The following is a 24,663-nucleotide window of genomic DNA, read 5'->3' on the forward strand; positions in this document are numbered from 1 at the left end:
TTGAAGAGGAACAGAAGACAAGTTAAATCTTGCTGAGAACACGTCGTCTTTTTTTGGATGGGGCTGTTGGAGGTTGTGGGCGGGAGGGTAAAACACAGGAAGGAACACCAGCTTCTTGCACTCAGAGCTGCTAGAGCTTCATTATTGAGCTTGAAAAACATCTTAATGTGAATTAAACGGATTATTATTGGAATTACGCACCGAGATGCTTAATAAACTGTGCTTGAAAAAAACAAAAATGCCCTTTTCCTAAACTAGGAAACAATTAGCTCTGACTTAAAGTCTGAAATAACATAAAAGGTTGTGATGATTCAGGTGGAAGAAATTTCTAGATGAAAGAAGGAAGCAGCTTGTTCAGCTAAAAAAAAAACAAAAAAAAACGGTGTGTAAGGACCGACACGAATCAGAAACGTTCTGGAAACATTTTGGTGACAGCCGTGAATATACCGGGTCTTGAAAAACCATTTAAACGCCTTGATTTATTTTCACATTTTGTCACGTTCAATCACAATGTCCTCCACCGGGACTATAGACGCTAGACAAACACAAAGCAGTGCATGCTTTGTGAGCTGGAGTAAAAAATCTGAACCTGTTCACTACATCATCTGAAAATGGAGATAAGCGTTGAGGTTCAACTAAACCACCAAAACCTGGGCACCTAAGTGACTGTAAAAGGAGATTTTTGATCAGTTAAAAGCCCCTCTACAGCGCCACCTCTGGATAATCAAACAGCAGCACATCTATTAGTCGAGCAGCCTGTAAAGAAATGAGATGTTTATGGAAACCATAAGAAGTTCTGTCTGCTGTTTGTCTGTCTCCAAACAACAGGAGTACAGCGCAAATGTGCAAATGTGTGACAAATAAGTAACAATGGACATTAATGAGAACAAGGGAAAACACAAAAAGTTGACAATTTATCTTACATAATCTGTATCCAATGAGATCTGGATTGGGAAAAATGTGCAAAACTGGTCGTGATTTAAGAACAAGAATACTTTAATCTAATCCCAGCAAAAAGTGGCTCAAAGTCTTGAAAACAAAGGCATCTTATTTTGTCTGGTAAGCATCTTTAAAAACGTGTTACTCTAACACAAAATGCCAATAAAGTACCTTGAGGACGTGAGTGACACTTTTAGGAACATTTAACAGTTTTTCTGCTGTATCATAGGAATTTCTTGAAAATCTTTCTTTGAATTTAGTTGACAAATCTTGCAAGAGTTGTTCAATAGTCCAATTTTAAGAGCAGAATTGATCCGGACGGAAAAAATAACGCTGAGGCCGCATAAGTGAAAGGTTCTCTTTTAATATTGAGCCACTTTTGACTATTTCAAAAAATAAAAACAAAGCAGGCAAATATCATAGCCATACTCTGGCATTTACAAGAGAAAAAAAATACTTATCCATATTTTCATCTAGTAAAAGACGACGGCAGGAGAGGAAAATATCTGATTAATCAATATCTGTGGAGTTATCAACAAAGATGACGTAATGTGAATATCAATGGATCATTCCTGGAGGGGGAGGATGCTGTGGATCTGTAACCAGGGCCCCGCTCGCTCCCAGTGTCAGGTGTGCCCACGGCCTCCCCGCTCCCGCCGGCCCACATGGTACAGTCCACATGCGGTTCGGAGTTGTTGCCGAGGAGGTTCCACTCTTCAGCGCTCCTCAAACTGGCATGCATCCTACGCTTTGGCCAAGCAGCAGGGGAATGCACTTCTTCTTTTGACAATGCTACTCTTTTCTGAGCGGAGGCATCTCAGACAGCAGAGCAAGAGCGCGCTCTGCTACGTTTTGTGCTTTATTTCAGGTGAGTCCGGGTTTATTTTATGGTAGTTTTTTTTTTTTTTTTTTTTTTTTTTCTTCCGGCGTACAGACAGAAGTTTTGTCAAGAAGCATCAGAGAAACCTGAGCGAACCAGCTGGTACCGACAGCCGGACGCCGCGGCGTGCTTTCGAGACGAAGTTTGTGTTTTGCGTGAGTTCAGCCGGTGTCATTTAGAGGCTGAAACTTGGTGCCAAGTTCGCTTCGGAGGAGCCGGCAAGCGGACTGGCACCTCCGTGGTTGGTGGTGGGAGCTGGAGAGACGGCGAACACGGTGACACAGAGTGATTTAAACCCTCAATTAGCGAACGAGGAGGTCACTGCGGAGCCAGTGGCAGCCATATTAGCATCATAAAGTGTTATATTAATGTGACGTGATGCGGCGAAGCCACCTGCTTTAACTAAAGAGTTGAGGAACTTAGATTTGAGTCACCAGACGGAGACGGTGATGATAATACAGCCTCCCACCCCCAACACACACACACACACACGCAGTGGGATGAGGGTCAGCCACCATGTGCCTGTGGTTCAGCCTGAGCTCATTATGGTTTAATCAAAGAGTGGGCAGTTTACTATCTCCACCCAGAACCACGCAAGTTTGTGCCCACTGATTCTTGTGCAGCACCAGCAGCCAGAAGAGCCAGAGCTCTGGGTTTTGGGATCCAACTTGGACTGAAAGCTCGGCTCAGATCTGCCCTCAGTTCAGAACCCAGAAAGGCATAATGAATGGGCCGATGTGATCCAGCAAAAGGTTAAGTGAGTTTCTTTCCTTTTTTTACGTCGGATATCAAGTGCAAAACTATGCACAATTCTGATGGGTGTATGCACCACAGCTGGTTGCTGCACACTACCCATTAGCTGGCTGAAAGGCACTTAAATTAGCTGTGGACAGTGCCATTGCTTTTTTTTTTTCAATTAAGGATAACTTAAAAAATATATTATTTTACAATCTAGGAGAGATAGCCTGACTAATTTCAAGGTTTCCCCCAGGAAACTTGCTAAAGAAACTTAGGACGCTCAACAGTCATTCATCCAGCGGACCGCCGTGTTTTTGAGTTCAAAAATGTTTAATGTTGACAGAAAATTTTGAAAATATCACTTGATGATTATGTGTTATTGGAAGATTCATATCTAAACACAAACTATAAAATCTTAAAAAATGCAAACGTTAAAAAAAAAAAAAAAAACTTCAGTAAATATGCTATGCTTAGCCTGGTGGGGGCACAAGTAAAGCCTGGTGGCCCGCCAGGCTTTACTTGGCGGGCCACCAGGAAACCCTTAATTTATTAGTTACCAGCTCAGTATGTAGCAAAGTGATTTAATATGCAGGCCAGGAAGTGGTTTCAATTAACCATTTTCCCTTTTTAGTGTTTGTCTGTTATGAAAAGTTGTTTTGAAAGTCAAATTCTAGCTTCATGTTAAAGTGATTGTTCTATGTAGAGGTGCTTAAATGATGAGTGGAAATGGGTGAATGTTACCTGGATTATTGATTTTATCTTATGTTTTTCTAGGGACAAGGACAATAGGGGAAAAAAAATAATAATTTTTACATTTTTCGCCTAAACTATTTTCCAATGTTTGTCTGTAGTTGGGCTTTTGGATACATAAAAATTTAAAGGGAAAAAAAAAGCACAAAAAAATTAAAGAAATGTTAAGAATCCTTCATCATATTCATTGTGGTTTGACCAATATAAATATGTAAACTAGAACTAGAGCTGCAGTCCACGTCCCTTTAAAAACACACAGAAACGGCCATTTTAATTTAGTCCAAAACTGTTCAAGCCAAACTTGATGGATGGTGAGCCAAATCCCCCAAAAAATGCAACAGCTTTTAAATTTTAATTCCTTTACAAGTTCTGCCGCCAATCATGTTTCTGTTTGGGCCTCAGAGGATCCTCCACTTGAGTGTTGTGGAGTGTTTCCTCTGCAATTAAGCAACAGGACAGTCTGCAACGACCGGAGGCCTTTGTGTACGCTGCTTAGATACATTTAGATGAGGATTAGAAAAGTCACCCATAAATTCTTTAGCATATTATTAATATCCTGCATATTGTCTTCTTGTTAACATGAGTCATTGTTTTGTTTAAAGCTGTTAATGAATCTGAGGGTTCAAGTTTAGGGGCAGAGACGGGCGCTTTCGTAGGTCTAGTTAAAGTCTGCTGCACATTTCAATGAGAGTTTTGACCTTCTGCTTGTTTTGAATACAAAATAGATAACCCTAAACCGTTCCATTTTATGGCGTTCCAACAATCTTAAAGTTGCACAAACATTTTTTTTCTCTTGTTTCTTTCCCTCTCCCCCCTTTTTTTCTTACAAAAAATGCACTCGTCACTGCTTTTCTCCTCTCTTCATTACTTTACCTTTAGATCAAAATTCTATATATATTCCAAGGATTGGACTGATGGCAATATGTGACTGTTCTTCAACTTGAGCTGCACAAATTTAGTGAAGAAAGTCACATATTCATACTTGTTCTGCTCAGCAAAGGCACCAGCCCTGACCTGTGCCAATGTGGAAGTTGTTAAAGAGGAAAGGTGCCTATTTTCAGTTTGAGCAACATGTTTAAAAATGAATATAAAGCAAAAAAAGACAACATAGCCTGCAAAATGTATAAGATCTCTTGGAAGAGTGATAAGTAGGACAGCAAGATGCAAAGTATATTTAGAATCAGTGTTGACTTACACCAATCCTGAAAGAGTTTGCGAATGTTGCTTTTGCAAATGCGAAGAATCGTGAGATGAAGTAATACAATCCAGCTGTTCTGTTACCTTATTGTGAAACTTAATCACAGAAGGTAATGCTTTATTCTGCAGTATCTATTTATTTTATGCAGACAATTTTAGCAACATAGCCACTTTTAGAGTCTGGGCAATACTAAATCCTCGGGTGAATTAACCTTAGAAAGGCCTGGTTAATATTTTAGAAATCTTCTTTACTGATAAAGTGCCCAACTTTACAAGATTTCTAGCAGAGATCTCAGTCTTTCGATGTTTCAAATATCTTTCTGAACGTCAACATGTAAAAAACTTAGTTACTAACTGGTCAAGAAATTAGAAGTGACTAAACATCAGTAAATTTCATGTTTGTTTATTTTACTAGCTCAGACACCAACTATAAGTTGATATGTAATTAAAGCAGACAGTGGAAACTATCTTTTTACTACCACAGAAGCTAAAATCTACAGTCTTCCTTGTCGTCTCTCTGGCACATTTAATCGCCACCAAGGAAAATGGACGGCTCTCCTGGATTGGTTACTTTGGAAACCCCAGCCAGTAGCGTCACAAGTAGCAGAGCTTACGTAGCGCAACTTCCCAAGCTGCATTTTAGGCAAATTTCCGTGAATAATTTGATGATACTCTCCACAGAAAAAGTCCACAAGTTGGTGAATTAGGGAATACAGTTAGGCAGAGTGGTCCACTGCATTTGTTTTCATGAAGATTGAGTCAGTATTTTCCAACAGGTATACTCAATAAACCATTAAAACATTTCTTTAGCAGTAAGAAACTTGAAAACTCTTGATATAATTTGTTCTCGGATACTTTTTTTTTCTGTTGTTAGAGCCATTGTAAGAAAAATGTTGGAAATTGGTTGACATTATCCAGACACCAAAAATATGAGAACTGGAAAAATCCTCTTGTTTTTTCCTTTTCTATTGATAGAAAATGTTTTTTTTTTTGTTTTTGTTTTTTTAATAAAACAGCTCTAGGATTTCCTAATGTTTTACACTCAGTGAATGTTCACATTTGCTCTGCCTTCTCATATTCTAAGGAAGGAAGTGTGCTTTACTGCCCACCTGGTCGATAATTTGGAAGTAACCTTAGCCGTGTTGCTTTACTTACAGCTCAGTGTGTTGCTCCAGAGTCATTCTCTACCAAAACACGACGCAAATCTATGATGCACTTTTCTGCTGGCCAAGTCTTCTTCCTCCTAAGGGATTTGCTTCTAATTAGCCACTTTGTTCTGTTTATTACAGCCATTCATAACTCTGGTCTTGACACTTGACAGCATTTAGGTAGTAAGAAAATGCTGACTCAGAAGTGACCTGACTGTTGCCTGAACAACAAAACTGCACCTAATTTAAAAAGGTTAATTGAATGCATTTGACATTAAAAACAGATAGAGGCGTGAGATCCGATACTCCTTCGCTGTCCTTATCATTCTCAACAAGCTCTGTCACTTCCACCCCAACACTATTACCACTTGTCCAGGAATCTCCACTTTCACCAAGACAAGCTGCCCTTTAGCAAGGTACACATACTAATACACTTACCACCACATAAGTGGCGCACGTGGAGGTAATATTGACTAAAGTGAGAACAAGCCGAGTGTCCCCAAGGAGCAATTTGTCCTTGATGCCAGGACGATAATAAGTATAATCTGTTTCCTGCTCTCCGTCAGTGAGACGCGGCGTGTTGGATTTGCAAACCTAACTGAACGTGTCTAGAGGTTTCTCTCTTTAGGTTATAATAAGAACTCCTCTCTCGGTCTCTGGGGGTTATGAGGCAGGAATCACAGTCGCTGTGTCAAGATGGGAGGCACGTTGGATCAGTTGGAGGATGCTCTGATCATCATCACTCTTCTTACTGAGTTGAGGAAAACAAGGCCACGGTTATGTAAGCTTGTCATCACGTCTCCAATAAAAATTTAATTTGGTGGCTATACCTCTTCCATTTCATATTCAGTGCAGGAGAAATTCCCACTGCTATGACGGGATGCTTACCCCCCAATTTCCACCATTCAATAAGGAACATAATTGGCTTCTTGCAGAAGGAAGTGGATCACTTGCTCCATATTGTTTTGTTGTTTCAAGCTGGATTTAGGTTTGGCATTTCTGTGCATTCAGCAGCTAAACAAACGTTGTTCTGTTGGTCTCATGGAGGTATTTGGCTTAACCCACTTGGCAAGGGACAAGCGAGATTACAGATCTGCTTACAGTCCACTACACTGGCATTTTACAATTTATTTTTTTTCTTTTGTGGGGGGAGGGCGGCATCTTCAACACCGTGTAATAGAGCAAGGGAATAAATATTTGAATGAACCTTCCTTTTAAATGCCGATGTACAGATAAATGAAAAATATAATGCATTAAAGCATATGTGGCATAAAACCTGAGATGTAATCGCATAAAATGGATGTAAAATATGAAGTAATAAAGCAGATTTTAGGTTTTATGGCTAAACTGCAGGAAGTAATGTTTTCAGTCCTGATGTATATGCTGCCCCCTCTTTAGTTTCCAATGATCTGAGGGGTCTGCATGGTTCAGACCAGGCTAGAAACTCTGAAATGTCTATGCATGTCACAGCAAGTGTAAGGGCTTTTCGAATATTCAGTTTTTAATAAACATTTATTATATTGATAGTCCACCAATGGTGATAAAAATCAGTTACTTTTATTTTTGACCAGCTCTAGGCAGGTCAACTTTTGAAAAATCTGATTCTTTTACTCTTCTTGTTGCAAACTGATGACTCTCTTTTTGCTCTATTATAAATGGATAAAAGTATTTTCAACATGTATTTAAAAAAAACAACAAAAAAAACAAGTCTGATCAAGGTTTGAGATACACACTTTAAAACTACTGCTACCTTCAAGGAACCTGTAGCACACTTTTACTACACTTTTAACGCCTGATGTATTTTATTGTTGAATGAGTGCAAGTCTACAGAAACGGACAAAATTATTCGTCAGAAGTTATTTAAATTTCAAGAAAATCTATTGTACATAAACGTATGTGAACACGTACAAGTTGGCTTTTTAAAACAAGTTGTCAACAGATTTGCTGCTGTAAAGTGATTTAATGTTGACAGAGAAACTTTTAATCAGAAAAACTAACTGCTAACATGAACATAAAGTCTTTACAACTTTTTAACACGCTTCTTTTGACCAGTTTTGCAATAATCAGAATATTTTCTAAAACCAATTTCTCTGGCTTAAAATTTTATAGGTTCCAGAGATGTATTGGGATTTATGGTACCGACACAAAATCAACAATAAAATGATGATTTGAGGGGGGTTTACTGACCACTTTGTGTGCACTGACAGGCCAGAACATGCAGGGGCTGCATGGATGACGACAGTGATCTTCATTGGCTTCAGTGCAGTGTGGCATTGGAAAGTTCTGGGTTCTGGTACTCCTGCGGTTATTACTCTGACACATCCTGTTCTCAGTTGGATGAGATTTTTATGTCTGGGTCTGTCTAAATCAGAAATGAGATCTGCATTTAAAGGAATAAGAATTTCTCAGCCAAGTAATATCACACTGTCACTACTGTTCAATTTAGCTGAGCTTCGGCGAAGATTTTGAAGACTTTCTCAGCAGATCAGTCTCGGAGAATACAGAATATTAACATTTGTAATACCAATCAAAAGTGATTGGTATTGGTTTGGAATTGGAAAAATAAGGACATTTGCACTTTGTGCTTTACTTTCAGGAAAACTTCCACAGACTGTGCCAGTGTTTGAAGACCTGTTCCTTTGTAGATTGAGGTTGGTCAATGACTGAACTGTTTCTGGCAAAACAACAGAAGAATATTTGGAGTCTGTTCCCAACCGCGTGCAGCCAATTTCAGTTTGCAGTGATGTTTTCCTCCTGACAGCTTGTTACAATTAGGGATTTAATGAAAGAATTTAAGTGTGTGATTGCTGCTCGATGCATTTTAGTATGTTAATATAATTCCTGCTTTTGTATTTAGATCTGATGTTTCTCCTCGATGCGCTCCTGCCTCTCCTCTCCCTCAGCCTTCTTTTCTTCTCTTAATGATGATGTCATCGTGTTAGCATATCACTTCCCTTCCTTCCTTTTTTTTTCCCCCTACCAGATGCAGCCTGTTCTCGTCATTTGGACTTTCCTCAGCGTAGCGTTGAGCTCCTACATTTCAGTCTTTCAGCATTTCTGCCTGGTAGAGTGCATGGGTTGGTTATATTTGGACAAAAGACGTACACAAAGTCTGATTATAATTCCTGAATTCAGGTCAGTAGGAGGGAGACTTTTTTTCTTCTTCTTTCTTTTTTTTTTGTGATTGAGACCATTTAGTCTCCATGTAAGCTGTGTGGTATTTGTTCCAACCCCAGATTCATGCTTTGGTTAAGACATTTTTAAACTGATATGTCAGAGGGTTCATATATCGAATGGACTTTAATGTCAAAAATACACTTCTCCCACTGAAGCTGTCCTGATATTTTTGATCTTTCCTTTTCAGGTATTTAAAGTATTATGTTGCAGTGGTTGTGGATGAGAGTTGGTGTTTGATTCAGTACTAAATGTTTTATCTACAGTCCACGTCTTTCTTGTCACTGACTGGACAACATGCGTGCATACACTAATGCACATAAATTACATCTTTTATTTTCTTTTTTTTTAAGCATTTGTTCTTAGAGGATTGGTATATCTTACAAATTAAAGTAAATAAATCTGTCACTCTGCTCCATATTTGAGATCTCAGGATTAGTGCTTCAATGACCAGCATTTTATTTTGTTTTGCAGATGATTTTATAAAGATATACCATTCCACGTTTTAGCTGGTGTAGCTGGCTGGAAAATGCAGCACTTTGTTTTATTTTTGTGAAAAAAATACTTTTGAAAGATAGCCCAAAAGCTACAACTTTATTTTTATTTTGTTGTGCACTACATCAAGGGTTTTTTGTTTTTCCCAACCACAGCATAGGTTAAACAATGTCTAAATAATGTCATTACAGCAGAAGAGGATCTGGTTTGCAGCTGTTGTTAAACAGTTTATTAAGTTATTGTAAATGCACTTGAAACTAGAAACATTTAAACATAGCTCTGCAGGTAGACAAACCAAAGACAAAGTAAGAAATTGGCTTTGTAATCTGTTTTTTGTGTATCGGGTTATAAAAGCAATAAGCATGATTACCATTACTAAGAGCATTCTTCACAGGGATTTCTTAATGAATGAAGCCCCTTTCCGTAACTCGGATTTCGAAAAGGTGAACAAATCCTAACGTTCTGACTGAAGGAAACTTATGAACGATAAAGAAGAACAACTTTGCTCTCATTTGTTCAGTTTTCTTTTTGTGGTCGTCTAACCTCAGTAAAACAGCTGACATGCTTGCTTGTCATATAAGCATGTTCAGTCATGTTCATTTACCAACAACTTCCACACTAAAGATTGTTTATTGCAATTTTGTTGCGCATTTATGACCATTTAGTTAACAATCTGGGATGGTTGAGATAAACATCATCTATGTTTGGGCTCCAGTTGATTCCTCCCTACTATAATGTATTGGTAAAGGCTTCAACCTGACGGTAATGAGTGAGGCATTAGCATTTTCTCCTGTTGGCACTGCAGTCAAAAGCATCTATGACCTGAAGAAAGTCCCACTCGGGTGTCCATTACCCAGTACAACGAAATGAGACTGTTGAAAACTTGTGAGGAAACGTATCGTTGGAGAAAAGTTTCCCTTTACTAAAAGTTTCTCATTCAGAATGAGTTATGCGGCTTTAGTCATAAATGGGTTTTCACCAATCCTGTTCATTTTTATCCCAGCAGGTAAGAACGTTTTTAATCACCGAGGTGTATTACGGCTGTTGCCTTTTTAAATAGTCTCATCTTCAGTGAAAGAAAAAACTTACTGCAGCCTTTTCTGCTGCCTTTTTCTAAGTCAGTGAAATATTACACATTTTAGGGAACAAAAAAAAAAAAAAAAGACTCAGTCCTGCCAAGTTCTTGAAGTCGGTTCAAATAAATATACCTTACAGTAGTTTTAAGACTTAATTGTCCCGGATTTGGTCATCCTAACATTAATTTGTTTCCGAGAGCTATTTGTTTATGCTAGGATGCATAAACAAATGCATAAATCTAAGGGGAAGCTTCCAAATGTCAATAAAATAATTTGTGGCTCTAGTTAGACCAGGAGAATATTGTAGTTTAATTAAACTGTGGACTTTAATTTGGATTAAGAATGTGAAAAACACTTTACAAAATTCCTTCATGTTCTTAAAAGAAAAAAAAAGTATATTCCTGAATTATGGTTAGTTGTTAAAGTTTGTAAGCATTTTGTGATGGATGTTTTTGAAGTCGGGTTGTGACTATATTGCGTTTTGTGTCCTCTTTCCAGGTGCTGTGTGCAGTCAGGTGGTGGTGCCTCAGAGAGTGAGCGCCGTGCTGGGAAAAAATGTGACTTTAGATTGCCGGGTGGAGGTTGGCACAAACCTCACTCTGACTCAGAGTTCCTGGGAGCGCCGCCTGCCTTCGGGCTCCGTAACCGTGGCGGTGTATAACCCCGAGCTTGGCACCTTCATCCCACCGGAGTATATCAACCGTTTGCATTTCCGGTCGCCATCCTCTCGCGATGCCACTATCGTACTGGGAAACGTGGGCTTCTCAGACGTGGGGATCTACACCTGTAAGGTGGCTACGTTTCCTCTGGGAAACACCCAAGCCTCTACCACCATTAGTGTGCTCGGTAAGTATTGTAACAATTTTCTTTTGAGATTGAAGTCCTATGTTCTATAGACTCTGTCACACATGTCCGATACTCTTTATTAGCTAGTGCCGTATTGTTCCACATTCTATGAATAATTTAACGAATATAAATAGCAGCAGTTTGGGAAAGATTGCTTCGCCACCTCTGTTAATTCTTGACTTTAGGATTGCCATTTTAATCCAATTTAATTTGGGTTTTGGACGTCTCGTTCCAATCCCAAATATGTGATTAAGCTCCTAATGCATTTTTAAGTAGTTGGTATTGGAGTCGCTGACGAGCTCAACTCCTCATATCTGTAGTTGATGGAAAGTCATTTTTATGCCTTCTGCACCCTCGGTGAGCCCTGCAGTCAGCAGGTTTTAAATATCACAGCAAAATCTTCTTTTCTTTGTTGCTCAGCTTCCAAAACTGCATCCCATGCCGTGCTCTTAACTTTTGTAGTTTCCTAGGGAACAGACAAATGTTATGTCAAGACTTCAGCCAACTTTTAAACTGATTTTCCCTTAAGGACGCTCCAGTTCTCTAAAGAATAAAGACTGTAAATATTGAAGACTCAATGTATAAATCTGAATGACTCCATTTGTTTTGAAAGGTGATATTTCCATGTAAATGTAACTAGTTCAGTGATGCACTTGAAGGGTTCACACAAAGTTGTTGGCTTTATGGTTCAGTATTGAAGACAAGTGAATCAAATGTTTACAATCTCGGTTTGAATCGTCAGAATCTTTGAACATTTCTGAATGTTTGGACTGCGGAATGAGGTCAAATAAATCAGATCAGAACTTTTCACAGTTGCACTATAGAGAAAATGACGATCAGTGGACAAAATGACAGAATGGCACAAGAATTTACAAAGTAAATGAGTGCCAAATTTCCAAATTCCTCATGGAGTTACATGTGCACAGGATGTCTGGCCAATCAGATTGACTCTCAAAGCGCTTGCACATCTTGAAGCACACAAGAGCTGCGTGTTGACAAACGAGCAACAGAGGAGAAAAGAGACGTATTATTGAAAACAAGAGTTTCTTTTTATACAGGAAGTGATAAATTTCCTAAAATCCCAACAGTTAAGTTAGTGCATGAGTTAATGAGCCGACTAAATGCATTTTAAGTAAACACACTTTTTAAACGCTTTGCATGGACTAGTGTTGATGTCTTTAACCTAGCTTTCTTTTCAGAGTATATTTAGCAAGATGTCTTTGGAATAAGTCACCTACCTGTAAAACGTTGTTTTCTTTTATCCCATAACTCCTTGCTGCTACCTTAAAACCAAAGACAGAGGAACAGAAATCTTTCCCCTCAGGATGCTCCAGTTTAGTCAGGGTCTCCTACCGATCCGTGTATCAGAGTCATTTGTTCAGTTTGTGAGCAACATCAAGTTCAAGGGCTGTGTTTTCAATTTTGCTGAGGGGATTACCCATTTTTCATTTGGGCCAGAAGTTGTCACTGCACAGAGACGCTGCGTGTGCTTCCACCCTGTACGTTTTTTGTTTTTTTTACCAAACACATCATAAAGGGGGATGGAGACGCCTATTAAAGCTGTTATTTTGTGTGGTGGAACGTATGAAGTCTCAAAGTTGATCTAATAGTTCAGTAATGACAAAAGTAATATAAACAGCATAATGAAGCCTTGATGCTGTTGGTAGAATTGGTTTTATTTAGCTTTTCTCTGGCCGTGTGTTAAACAGTGGAGCCAAAGGTCTACGTTTCCGCCGGCTCAGCCGCTCTGATCGACGGGGGCAACGACACCGTGGTGGCCACCTGCATCGCCGAGCGAGCTCGGCCCCCTGCTGAGGTGTCTTGGGAGTCCAACCTTTTCGGCCAGTCAGAGGTGCAACTGTTCGACGACGTCAACGGCACGACCAGCACACAGGTGCGCTACATCTGGCAGCCCACGCGCCACGTCCAGGGCCACGCGCTGACCTGCGTGGTCCGTCACCCGGCGCTCCAGAGCGACTTCAGGATCCCCTACCAGCTCAACGTGCAGTGTAGGTTTCCATATGATCGTCTGGATCTGCTAATATTAATCTAAAGCTATCACTACTGGGTTAAGGAACTACAATTCTGCAAGTACTGCAACAGCTTTGTTTTCCTGTTTTGCTTTCTGAATTAGCAGTTTTTCTCTTTTTATCCTCACTGTCAATATTCTCGATTTTAAATGTTGTCGGCATAATTTAAACTAGCAATTCGTTAAGTCCAAGTTATTTTAAAATATTTTGAATTTTCAGACACCTGCACACAACATTGTATAAAATGGCGCACTGAAACAGGGTCGTTATGCTAATTTTGAATGGGGGAAAACTACAGCAATCTCAGCTCCAGAGTTATCATTACAGCATATCAGAAATGGCTCTTGTGTTTTAAAATTTATATCGAAACCATGCTAATATATTTTGCTGGAAATTATTGAACAAAGTTGTGTTTTAAACATGTTTTCCTCTCGCTGCAGTTGCTCCTGATATATCCGTTGTGGGGTATGATGGGGACTGGTACGTGGGCCGAGACAATGTTCAGATGACATGCAAAGCCAACGCCAACCCACCGGCTCATCACTTCAGATGGATCAGGTGTGTGCTTCTCTTTAAACACAATAAGCTTTTTTTCTACCTTTCCTGGCCCAATGCAAGTAAATCTAAATCTTTCCATCTTGTAGCACAAGATTTAGTTGCACTTTGTGGCGGTTCTGCAAATGCACTCAACTCTGCTGACGGTTTCCTTGTATGCTCCTTTTAGTCCTATGTTTCATAAGCTTCACCTTGAACATAGAGCCTTTGTAGGATGTTGAGGTGAAGTACGTTGGTTCAAAATGACAGCCAACACAGAAAAGCATTCACTTACAAAGAGTAGCGCGTCAAATGTCACATCAATTCTTACAAAGCAGATCCCATCTAAAGGCTTTACTTGAAGAGCTTTGTGTAAAAGTGTAGCATTAAAAAAATGTCTTTTAGTTTTCAGACATCAAAACCCTCTCAGATAGCGGATGGAGAAGTTAAGTTTGAAATTTCGCACTAAAACTCTAACCTGTTTACTCTAGTAAAGGAACAAATTTGTGTCCATTCTGACATAAATCTTACCAGTTATTTTAGATAACTTTTGGGGTATAAAGATAAAACTCAGCCACACAATTATGCCAACAGTTGGTCAGAGTGAATATCACATTAGTGATATTAATGTTAATTTTTAAACTGTTAGTATAGAATATTTAGAGTGAGCTTTGGTGGACTTATTCCTGTTTGTCTAGACTGGGATGTCTCTAACCAGTATCTTATCTGTCCATTCTGCAGATAAGATACTGGTTGCCACAAACCACAGAAAAGTGGAAGGAAAACATTTTTAAAAAGGACAAAAAAAATAGAGTATGTGCATTTGCTCTATGCCTCCCAAATACCTGTGAATAAAATCCAGGATGTCTTGACAGGACCTGAACGGACAGTCGGAGCAAAATGGATCTAAATCCAAATGGGAATCTGTGGCAATACTAGAGAAATCAATATTCAGTAAAAACAGGATCTGAAGATTATGCAGTTATGCACTACTTAGTCCATCAAATAAAATCCCAGGAAGTTGTTTCTAGTTTTAATTTTCTATCCTTTTGTGAATGGCCTCCTGGATGAGGCTCATGCTGCTGCTGCTGCTGCTTCAAATCCATACTATAGCGTGATACAAATTTGAATTGTAGATGAAAATAGTGCTTAGACTCACAGTAACTTGCGTCTCCCTAAAAGTGAGCTCACTGTGTCGGACAACAAACAGAGCCTGGTCTCTGTTCTTGGCAGATTCTTGGCTCCCTTCTGCTTAATGTTTGCCTCCAAATGCGTAAAAATGATATGAAACTTTTCTTAAGCGCAAACGATGAAAACATGCACTCGTGTTTTTTAAATATGGTTTTTGGTTTCGTCTTCTCATGGTGCCCTGGGCAACTGCCCCCGTGACTCATATTAAAACCTGCCTCAGAGCAAATTAAAGCTGCAGAATGTAACTTTTATTTTAAAGTTATGTTTAAAATAATTTTAAGTTTTTAACATGTTGAAACTATCCCCATGTCGTGACAGTATAATATGAGACAGATAATCTGTGAAAAGATCAATATCCTCCACCTCCACCCTGTGCTGTTTGAAGAAATGCACCGTTCCTTGTCACAAACAACCAATTGGATCCAGGAGGACTGTCTTAGCGCTGTCAATCAACCTCATGAACATGCTTCTGAATGTGCTAATGGCAGAGAAACAACTCATCTTTACAGAAAAAACTGTTTGAATGTCACAAAACGCATCTCTGACACTGACATTCTGCCCAAGGAGAGAAGCTGTAGCCTAAAAGAGAGGTGGCGTGTGATTGGCCATGATTGGCCATGTGAACACAAAGACCCCCCTCCTGGCTGTGATTGGTTGTCCATAATTGGCGCTGGGAGAAGTCAGTGGAGTTCCATTTTTTTTTAATTATCTGTCTCATATTCTACAGTCACAGTTAGTGACCGTTTCAATGAATATGTAAAAAAATCTCTTTTTTTTTTTCATAAAAGTTGCATACTGCAGCTTTAGCAGTTTTTCCAAGCTACAGAAACCTATAAAATGCTTCTTCAGATTAAGATCAGCTTTGATTGCCAGTTTCTACTGGTGATTTGTTTTCGGCTCGTCTCTGACGTCTCCCCTTCTGTGTGCGTTTTGCAGATTGGACAGTGAAATGCCAGACGGCGTGGAAACGAGGAACAGCACTTTGCTTTTCCTGCGTCCCCTTCATCGGAATGACTCTGGCGTTTACAGGTGCGAGGTTGCCAATGACATTAACCTCCGCAGTCGAGATGTGCGCATCCTCATAAAAGGTGAGCCGAGTTTATAGACGGGAACACAGCTGACTCCCAGGAAGCTCTGTGCATGCGTGTTCGTCATTGAGGGCATGACACTGACATTGTCCTTCGAGCTGAAATGTGACACTGTGCCACTCTAAAGCTTTGTGTACAAACTGAGTGTATGAAGCAATCCATGATACAGTGTGCTGGAAATGATCTTGGATTTGGACCTAGCTGCATGCAGATTAGCCCTGATTAGCATGAGGCCTCCAGATGTTCATACAGGGAGTCCCTAGGTCAAACAGCTGCTATTACTTAATTCCTCTTAAAGACCACAGTGCATTGCTTTTCTGCTCTATCCTGTTGACTTGATGCTGAGGTATGTCGTACCTCTGATGTGCATTGTGAGCATGCTCCTCTGGCCTCTCCAAGTCTCTCTCGCCTGTGGAAACTCTCGTCTTGAATGAATCTCAAAGCTGCGATTATTATGTTTTTGGGTTTTTTTTCCCCCCCTTTTTAAGTTCCTTTTCTTCTTGTGTTTCTTTTATTTCTGCATGTGTCATGCAAGTAAGAAGCAAAAGCCTGCAGCCTCACTGTGAGATGATGTCCCAGATTCATAAAACATTAACTAGTCCTTTTCAACTCCTATTTATTATTTATCATCCATATTTCATTTTCCTTTGAGAGGACCTGTACGTGCGTGTTTTGTGTGTGCACGTGTCGGTGTTCCCTTCACTGTATGTGTCGTCGTGGGTTTGCTCGTCTCGTTGTAGAGTTTACGCTCTTGAAGACAACAAACCTCTGGGTTTATGTTTCAGATCTCTAAGCTGGGAATCTTTGCCTCACATTTGGCCCTGCACTGAAGTTACAGTATCAAAGTGATTTTTTTTTTTTTTTTTTTCCATTACTTTAGCTGGTTGTGATTATAGCCTTTGAGTTGCCTGTCTGTGGGTATAACCACTAACCCACTTTCCATAAGGAGGGTTTTCTCCAGTGTGGAGAAAGTATACACACAAAATAAGGGCTTGAAAATAATTACATGTGTGCTCATGATTAGAAATCCAGGTGCAAGGGATGACCCTTACTAACCCTTTTAAATATACGAAAAGTTTTTTGTTTTTTTTTGTTTTGTTTTTTTATAAAATTTTGTTGTGTGGTTCAGGGTTTATTTTTTGTAATACTCATTTGTGTAACAGTCTGTAAATCTCTAAATTCCTCTAGTTTGTGACTCTTTGTCTCATAGTACCTCTAACCTGCTGCCATAAGTGCTACAGGGAGAGCAGCATTGATATAATGTTGTTAGAAAGGAGTGTAAAATAAAGGGAATAACAGTTTACTTTTGTCTAGAGACATAGCCAGAATTTGACCAGTGATCAGTCAATTAATTTCTAGCTTGACTGGATCTGACCAGTGATCAGACGGTCAAAAAAAAAGTAAAAATCCCCAAATTTTTGATGAGTCAACACCACGCATTTAATAACAACACTCTTCAGTATGAATGCCGTTACTGAGTGAAGACTCAAACTCATGTTCAGAGTCTCTAAAGTTGCCTGTCAGAAGTTGAGCTGGAAAGGTAATTGTGTAATTCTAGAGCAGAACACTGCAATAATGGTGTTAATTATGATCAACATATTTCAGTTTTTGACTCTATTCTTTTCCGTCATTAAAATATCGCCTCTCTTTTTGGACCTTTAGCATCTCAACCTCTAAAATTGTGCATAAAGTTTAAACTCTGGCAGTAAAACTTGAATCAAAAAGGCAAAATATATTATTGGTTTGCATAATTTGTGCTAACAGTACAGGAAACACTGGCTGCAAGCAGCCAGTTGTGGTTGCGATATCACACCCATTGATATTGCAAAGCATATTGCCATTCAGTGTACCGTACAGCTGGAGTAGGAAGCTATTTAAAACTGAACAGCATTTTCTATTTTCTGCTGTTCATTCAGAGCTAAACTTTAGCGAGCGCTGGTCATTTCGCTCCTTCATCATTTCATGCTTTTGCAGTTTTAGCAGTTCTGCTCCCGTAAAGGAGCAGTCTACCATAGGACATAGATCCATACTTACCTAGGGGATGTTTTGTTGAATTGGCAAAAAAGCAATCTGAGCCGCAGTCGACTTTAGGGGATATTAGAAAAGGCTGAATGCATTACAGTCTTTCTTTGGAGGGTTCGACCTCTGTTACGGGACATGCTGGGTTTAGAAATATTACCAAAGTTTTAGAAATATCAGGTATAAAATGGCCTGTATTATCTAGAATATGCAAATGGAATGCTGATCTAAACGTGCTAATTGTGCTAATTATATTATTTTTGAAATAATCTTTTGGTTATGCAGTGGCAGAGAGGATAGTACGTCGTTTTGCTTAAGAGGTTCCTGTTTCTGTTCTCTCTGCGGTTTCTCTCCTGGTACTCTAGCTTTCTTCTTGCAGTTCAAAATAGATAGATAGATATCTGTGTATGTAAATAGCTGGTTGTCTAGGCGACCTGCAGCACAGCACACCAAATGATTTAACTGAAACTTTCTAGATTTCTGGTTAAATAGTGTTATAAAACTTTAGCTGTGACCTTCTTCCAGCGGCTGCTAGCAGCAGTATGTTCCATGGAGACGCCAGGAGTTTTAGATTAACAGCTCAAATAAGAGAAAGTGTTTTAGGAGAGAGCCATTTCTTTCCTCTGTAGCTTTTTAATGCCTTTTCGTGAAGAGTCAGACTGTGAAGAGCCTGAAATCAAAGCAATAGGATGTTTTATAGCTCAGAATATTGTTTTAGAGGATGCAGGATTTACACGGGGAAAGTGCTCACGCCGTCGTATAAATAACATTCCCGCCTGCTGACAGTTCAGCAACAGGTGACGAGGAATTTCCAGAGATGTCCGACACAGAAAATATAGCTTTAAAATGGGAATGTTTTTATTTGCGTGCTGAGGATCCACTTAATGGCCCTAAAGTTGACTGAGCTCTATATTGCACAAAAAAGGAAATGCTGATAGTCCTCCAAACCCCCCTTTTTTTTTTTTTGTACAAAAATCACATCCCAGCTCATTAATTGTGAATTACCTACCGCTGAATTATAGTGAATTATTGTTGGAAGATAAAAGCTGTAACTCAAAACTGAACCGTGGAGTTTGTGAACCTTCCCACTCTTGCGTAGAGAAAAATATGTCCTTCAAACAGTATTTCAGGGTGTTGATGTCTTTAATTTTAGTGATGAAAATAACTTATGACTTTTCCAGTATGAACTTTTTTTTTTTTAAGAACTTCTGAAAGGTTGCTGAATATAAACCCAAACTTTGCTGTGCCCAGTTCAACTCTCCTGTTATCTGCTAAAGTCAGAATGGGGGCGATGATGTTGTTCACCAAAACGCCCCACAGCAAGATATAAATTTACATCCGGTGGCAGACGACTACTTTTTTGGTACAAAACAACCAAAACAGAAATGTAGGGAATAGCGAAGGAGCAACATGACCAGCATTTATTGTTCAGCTCACTGTTGAACATCCAAAAATGTTCCTTATTCGAAATGGTAGCTTTTTTTTTTTCTTTTTTTTTTCTTTTTTTTTTTTCTACAAATTCTTAAAAAAAAATAAAAAAAAAATGCACTGAAAATGAAAATACCTCGATCTGAGTCTAGTTCCTACAGTAACATCTTCCACACTGAAGAGAGGTGTTACTGCAGCCTGGTAGTACCTAAGAATGGTGCGTTCAATAATTGGAAAAATCGATCAATTGATGCTGGTCAAGATAAAAATTATTTTCATCATAGATCTAAGAATTCATTTAGTTTTTTTAAAACAACTTTCTTCATCTTCGCACAAAGTCGATGAACTCGATTTGAAGTAAAGCCCAGAAAACAAAGCTTAAGACAGAAGTTTGGTGTCTCATTGTTCCTAAACTCTAGATTTTACTCCTAACTTTCTTGCAGCTTTTAGAAACCCGTGGCCACTATAAGCATATAGACCTTAGATTAGTTGATTATCTGTCCCTTCTTAGTGAAATGCTGATGTAGATGCCATTGACATTTTCTGCTTCTGTCTGTTCATCTCTCCCCTTTTACCCTCCATCCCCCTCTCACCCTGTTCCCCTCCATTAGATCCTCCCACCATGCCTTCCACCATTACCGCTCCTGTCCTAACCGGCTCTTCCTCCTCCACCTTTATGGTCGATAAGGGCCACGTCCTCCTGAGCTCCCCTACACTTGAAGCCCTGCCCGAAAGTAATCTTGGTTCCATAGTGGGTGGGGCCGTGGGCGGGGCCTTGTCCCTTCTTCTGGTGTTGTCTCTGGTCGGCGTGTGTTACCTACGGAACCCGCAGACTTTTCACGGCAGCTACTACGCCAAGCAGAACCACGGCACCTCTGATTTGCAGAAGGCCGCCGGGCAACACGAGCTGCGGCCCACGAAGGCCGGCGGCGGCGCTAGCACCCGGGATCACGACCGGGAGGAGTGGGGCGACCGCGAGCTCAAACAAGAACGAGACCAGCATCGCTATAACGAGTACAACGGAGAAAAGTATCCCGTTAACGGCTACACGAGGGCCATGAGGGAGAGCGGCCGCCTCAACCAGCAACAGACTCCCCGTCAGGAACACGCACAGTTTTCTAGTCCACAGCGGCCCAGGTGCGCCAGATACCCTCACCCACCTAAACGGCAGGGAAACGGCTCCCCCTACCTGTCGGATGACTGCTACGATAGCGGGGCCGACGGCGATTACGTGTCGCACACAGACGGCTCGCTCATCTCTCGTAGAGAGTGGTACGTTTGATAAGCTGGATGGTTCTGCAGGCGCAGAAATGCAACTAAGGTTTTGTTTATGAAGAACACACCTTATTGTACGTGTACACACACACACACCTCGGTTCTAGTTCTCTCCAGCTGCTTTGTTTTCAACTCTTTGGGACTGGATGGTTTGAATGTGGAAACACTGGGAACTCTTCAGTCAGTGTAACATCTTGGTACCTTTATCTGTATAAAAATGAAGTGTGTGCTGTTGCTGCCTTACTACGTGGACTGCCACAGTTGATTTAGCATGAATACTGTCTCTTCAGTCAAAGCCCTGGTGGCTCCAGATAGGAGGTTGCAACAACAATCAAATTATGTTATTCTACGGTTTCAAACTTTTTCCAACTGATCATTTCACGCCAACTTACCAGACTCTGTTGGTTAAAAATTACTCATTTGTTTTGTTAAAATTATCCCATGAAAATTAGTTGCTTGCAAAGTTCTGTAGCTTCTTTGTAAATACATTACTTTAAGTCTCATCTTTCTGTTTTGCAAAGATGCTTGATTGAGATTGAAATACGACATCAGTGAAACTTTGTAGATAGCTGATAACAGTCATTGCTAAAATGTTCCATTTTGTTTAAAATCATTTGGTTGCTGTGAAATTTTTAGTTATGAAATGTTTACTCAATTTAGGTTGTCATGTATGTTGTTTGATACGAGTATTTATGGAGGAGATTCAGAATTGTGCCTGACTCGCCAACCATTTGATCTCTTTTTCGGAGCTGAGCAGGTCGGTTGAGCCGATGTGGCACGTACCTAGTTTGCGTTAACTTTGTTGTGTTTGCACCTGTTTACAAAACCACTAATACGTTTCCTCCGTTTTAAACCATGAAGGTGAACTTGCAGGATTTAAGCAAATAATTTCCCAAAAACCTGCACAGGAAGTTCATTATGCACTAGATTTGTCTCCGTAACGAATCCGATGGCTTTTGAACTTTAACAGCGATGAAGTGTATCGCACTGCCTGTCCCACAAAACTCAATGACTCATTACACTAATTAGTTTTCATTTGGTCTGCTCTTATGTAAATCGTGAGGTAAAAATTTAGGACAACGTGGCAGAAAAGGAACTTAAAGAAACATTCATCCTGAGCTGATGCAGGACAACTTTCGTTTTTAGTTGATCATTAATCCGATGCCATAAAACGAAATAGCAGGGAAATTACTTCCATGATATTTTTAGCTTTTTTTCTGGGAAAAGTTCCAGGTTAGTTATCCTCATCAGTTAGCCAAGCATGTTCACAGTATCCTGCCGCCTTTTTATATAATGATGGCTCTGTTTAAGAGTTTGGTCACTGGCATCAAAAGCGTGCCATCAGCAGGGTATTGTTTGAAGCAGGCTACTGCAAGGCAACCATCACACGCTGGCCTCCTCATCAAAAACGGCTTTGTTGCATAATTAATTTAGATTTTTCACATATTTTTTTTTTTTCTTTTTTTGTCGTAACACTTTTCCCACACGAACCGCTAACGGTTTTCTCTTCTCTCGTCTGAGCAATTTTCATCATGCGTTGCAAATACAAGCAGAGACGGTAATGGATAGTGGTCGTTCTCTTGCATTCATTCATTCATAGAGCAGAAAAACTTAAACGATGTAGACACATCAGGTCTGTTTCTCTCCTGATTATCAGCACTTTTACTCTTTCACTGCACCGAGACGGAAAATAATCAGTTGCACTCGTGAAACTGAAACTAAAAAAAAATTTACTTGCCAGTTTATACTCTTGAACATAAGTACTGTGACTTTTTTTTTTTTTTTTTTTTTTGTACTTGTCAGTGTTATTGGGCTTCACAGCTCCAGTAGTTCAGGTCTCAAACATTCACAAATTAATGTGATGTAAAGTTTTTGTAAGAAGAAGAAGAAGAAAAAAGGTATCCTGGCACTTGTACCCATTTACTTGACCACATGGAGGAAATCCAAATATTTTTGTTTTCATGTACAGTAATTGTGAACAAATGCCAACTTTATTAGTATGATCACACCTTTACGACGCGAACTGCCGGATGCCGACTCTATCAAACTTGTATTTAAAGTAGGGAAGCATTTTCTCACATAAATAACAGTATCATCAGCGTATATAGATAAAATATATCACTGTTGTGTACAGGGTAGCCTAAAATAGAAGAGATGCTTTATTATCAGAGTAACAGTTGTTAAAATGGGAAAGTGTATTACAAATTACTTGTCCGGTTGTGACTTTTGTGCAGTGACTAGGCTGCGGAAAACGAGAAAACGACCACTTACTGTTGTCAGCAAAGTAGTAGTATTACAATTTATAGAAAGATGGTGCACACTTTCATAATAACAGAAAAAAACTTGATCTCTTTGCTTATATATATATATAAAAAAAAAATACTTGAGGTAAAAATTTCCGTTAAGTTTGCTGCTTTGTTAAATCTATTTAAAATGGGGTTTTTTTAATTGATTTTTGATAAATCAGTCCTTATCTTTCACAATTGTCCAACTAAAATGAAATGTACGCTGTAAAGACGATTTCAGCTACCGGCTTAAACAGCCATCTGTTTTCCCTATTGGATTCGTATTGCATACATGTGGAAAACAGGAAGCGCGGCACTCTGAACCCTACGTGTGCTCGCTCCTATGCACTGAGGAGGAGATTCCTTTAATCGATACGTTTTCAGCTCGGCTCCTCGGTTTCCAGCTCCACGCCTGGATCGATGAAGTTCTTTTGTAACCAGATCATCAGTAACCTCACCTAAGTTGAGAAATAGAACTAGTGCCTTAGATACTTTATTTATTTCTTTTTTTTCGCTTGTTTGTTGTTTATGATGGATGTGACATATTTTCTCTCAATTGTGTTTGATTTTGATTTCACTTAGTGCCAGGAGGAATTCTTAGTGCCATATTCACCCAGACGGAGGACGTTGGTTGTATATTTGCAAACCTAGAGGCATTAAAGAAAAAAAAAAAAACACTCGGTGAAAGCTTTGAATGAATTTTCCTGTGAAGTGACAGATCTGTAAAAGGGGTTGGTTTATGTAACGTAACCATTGTTTTTTTTTTTTTTTTTTTGTTTTGTTTTTTTTTAAAACAACAACAAAACTTCAGTGTCATTAATTTAAAAAAAAACAAAAAAACTTTTTCTTTCTTTTTTGTATATAGAGCAGAAAATGTAAGATTGTGGGAGGAAAGTCACTGAAAGCAGTGGAACATTATTTTGTCAATCCTTTTGAGAAGCTATTGTTCAATAAAGCACCTTAGCACCTGTGAGTTTCTTCTTCTTCTTCTTCTTCTCTCTGGAGCGTTTTCAGCTTCCCATTACTCAGACTGCTCAGACTCAGCCTCTTTGTTCATCTATAAATGACATCATCTCAGCTCCCCAACGCATACTGCTGCATAACTCCTCCACCCCAACCCCACCCCCTCCAAAAAAAAAAAAACCAGAGAAAAATCCAGCGTGTGTATTTGGGACGCTCCACATGATGTAATTCGGAAGCCTTTTTTTTTTTTTTTCTCTTCCTCCTCCTCCTCTCTCACTTCATCTACTTCATCTCATCTTTGTTTCTGTTGAGGTTGAGGATTTCTAGTTTTTCCTGTACTGCTGAGCTGTTGGTCTCTGGTGGTATTTCTGTGGGCAGTGGAGACCCTCATGACGTTCGCCCCTCTCCCCTCCATCAGTCCCCCGCTCGCGTCGTCTCAGGACAGGGAGGCCTTCGCTCCTCTCCTCTCCTCTCCTCCGCCCCGCTGTCTTTCTCCCGACGTCTGCCAGCTGGTAAAATTAAACGCTGAGTGTTTCCGACTGGCCCAAAGTCCCCACTCTCCAGCCCATTGACTGTCCCCATGGCAACAAGCTCATCTGGAGCTGCT

At 39.7% G+C, this 24,663-nt stretch overlaps 1 protein-coding gene across 1 annotated transcript; it reads left to right on the forward strand.

Moving 5' to 3' along the window:
* Positions 1 to 1,504: 1,504 nt before the first annotated feature.
* On the forward strand, positions 1,505 to 23,873 carry nectin3b (nectin cell adhesion molecule 3b). The gene is made up of 6 exons (XM_044140315.1): positions 1,505 to 1,807; positions 10,896 to 11,243; positions 12,953 to 13,252; positions 13,714 to 13,831; positions 15,935 to 16,086; positions 20,145 to 23,873. Exons 1-6 carry the CDS (start codon positions 1,525 to 1,527, stop codon positions 20,813 to 20,815), a joined length of 1,872 nt encoding a protein of 623 aa, XP_043996250.1. The 5' UTR covers positions 1,505 to 1,524; the 3' UTR covers positions 20,816 to 23,873.
* Positions 23,874 to 24,663: the final 790 nt, after the last annotated feature.

Source organism: Gambusia affinis, linkage group LG15 (genome assembly GCF_019740435.1).
Source record: "Gambusia affinis linkage group LG15, SWU_Gaff_1.0, whole genome shotgun sequence".
NCBI classification, from domain to species: Eukaryota; Metazoa; Chordata; class Actinopteri; order Cyprinodontiformes; family Poeciliidae; genus Gambusia; species Gambusia affinis.

Excerpts from the sequence above, each read along its gene's own strand:
- nectin3b (XM_044140315.1), top strand. The coding sequence starts at position 1,525 with ATGCTGTGGATCTGTAACCAGGGCCCCGCTCGCTCCCAGTGTCAGGTG. Across the intron at positions 13,253-13,713 it reads CTACCAGCTCAACGTGCAGT|TTGCTCCTGATATATCCGTT; the intron begins GTAGGTTTCCAT and ends CTCTCGCTGCAG. Across the intron at positions 13,832-15,934 it reads CATCACTTCAGATGGATCAG|ATTGGACAGTGAAATGCCAG; the intron begins GTGTGTGCTTCT and ends TGCGTTTTGCAG.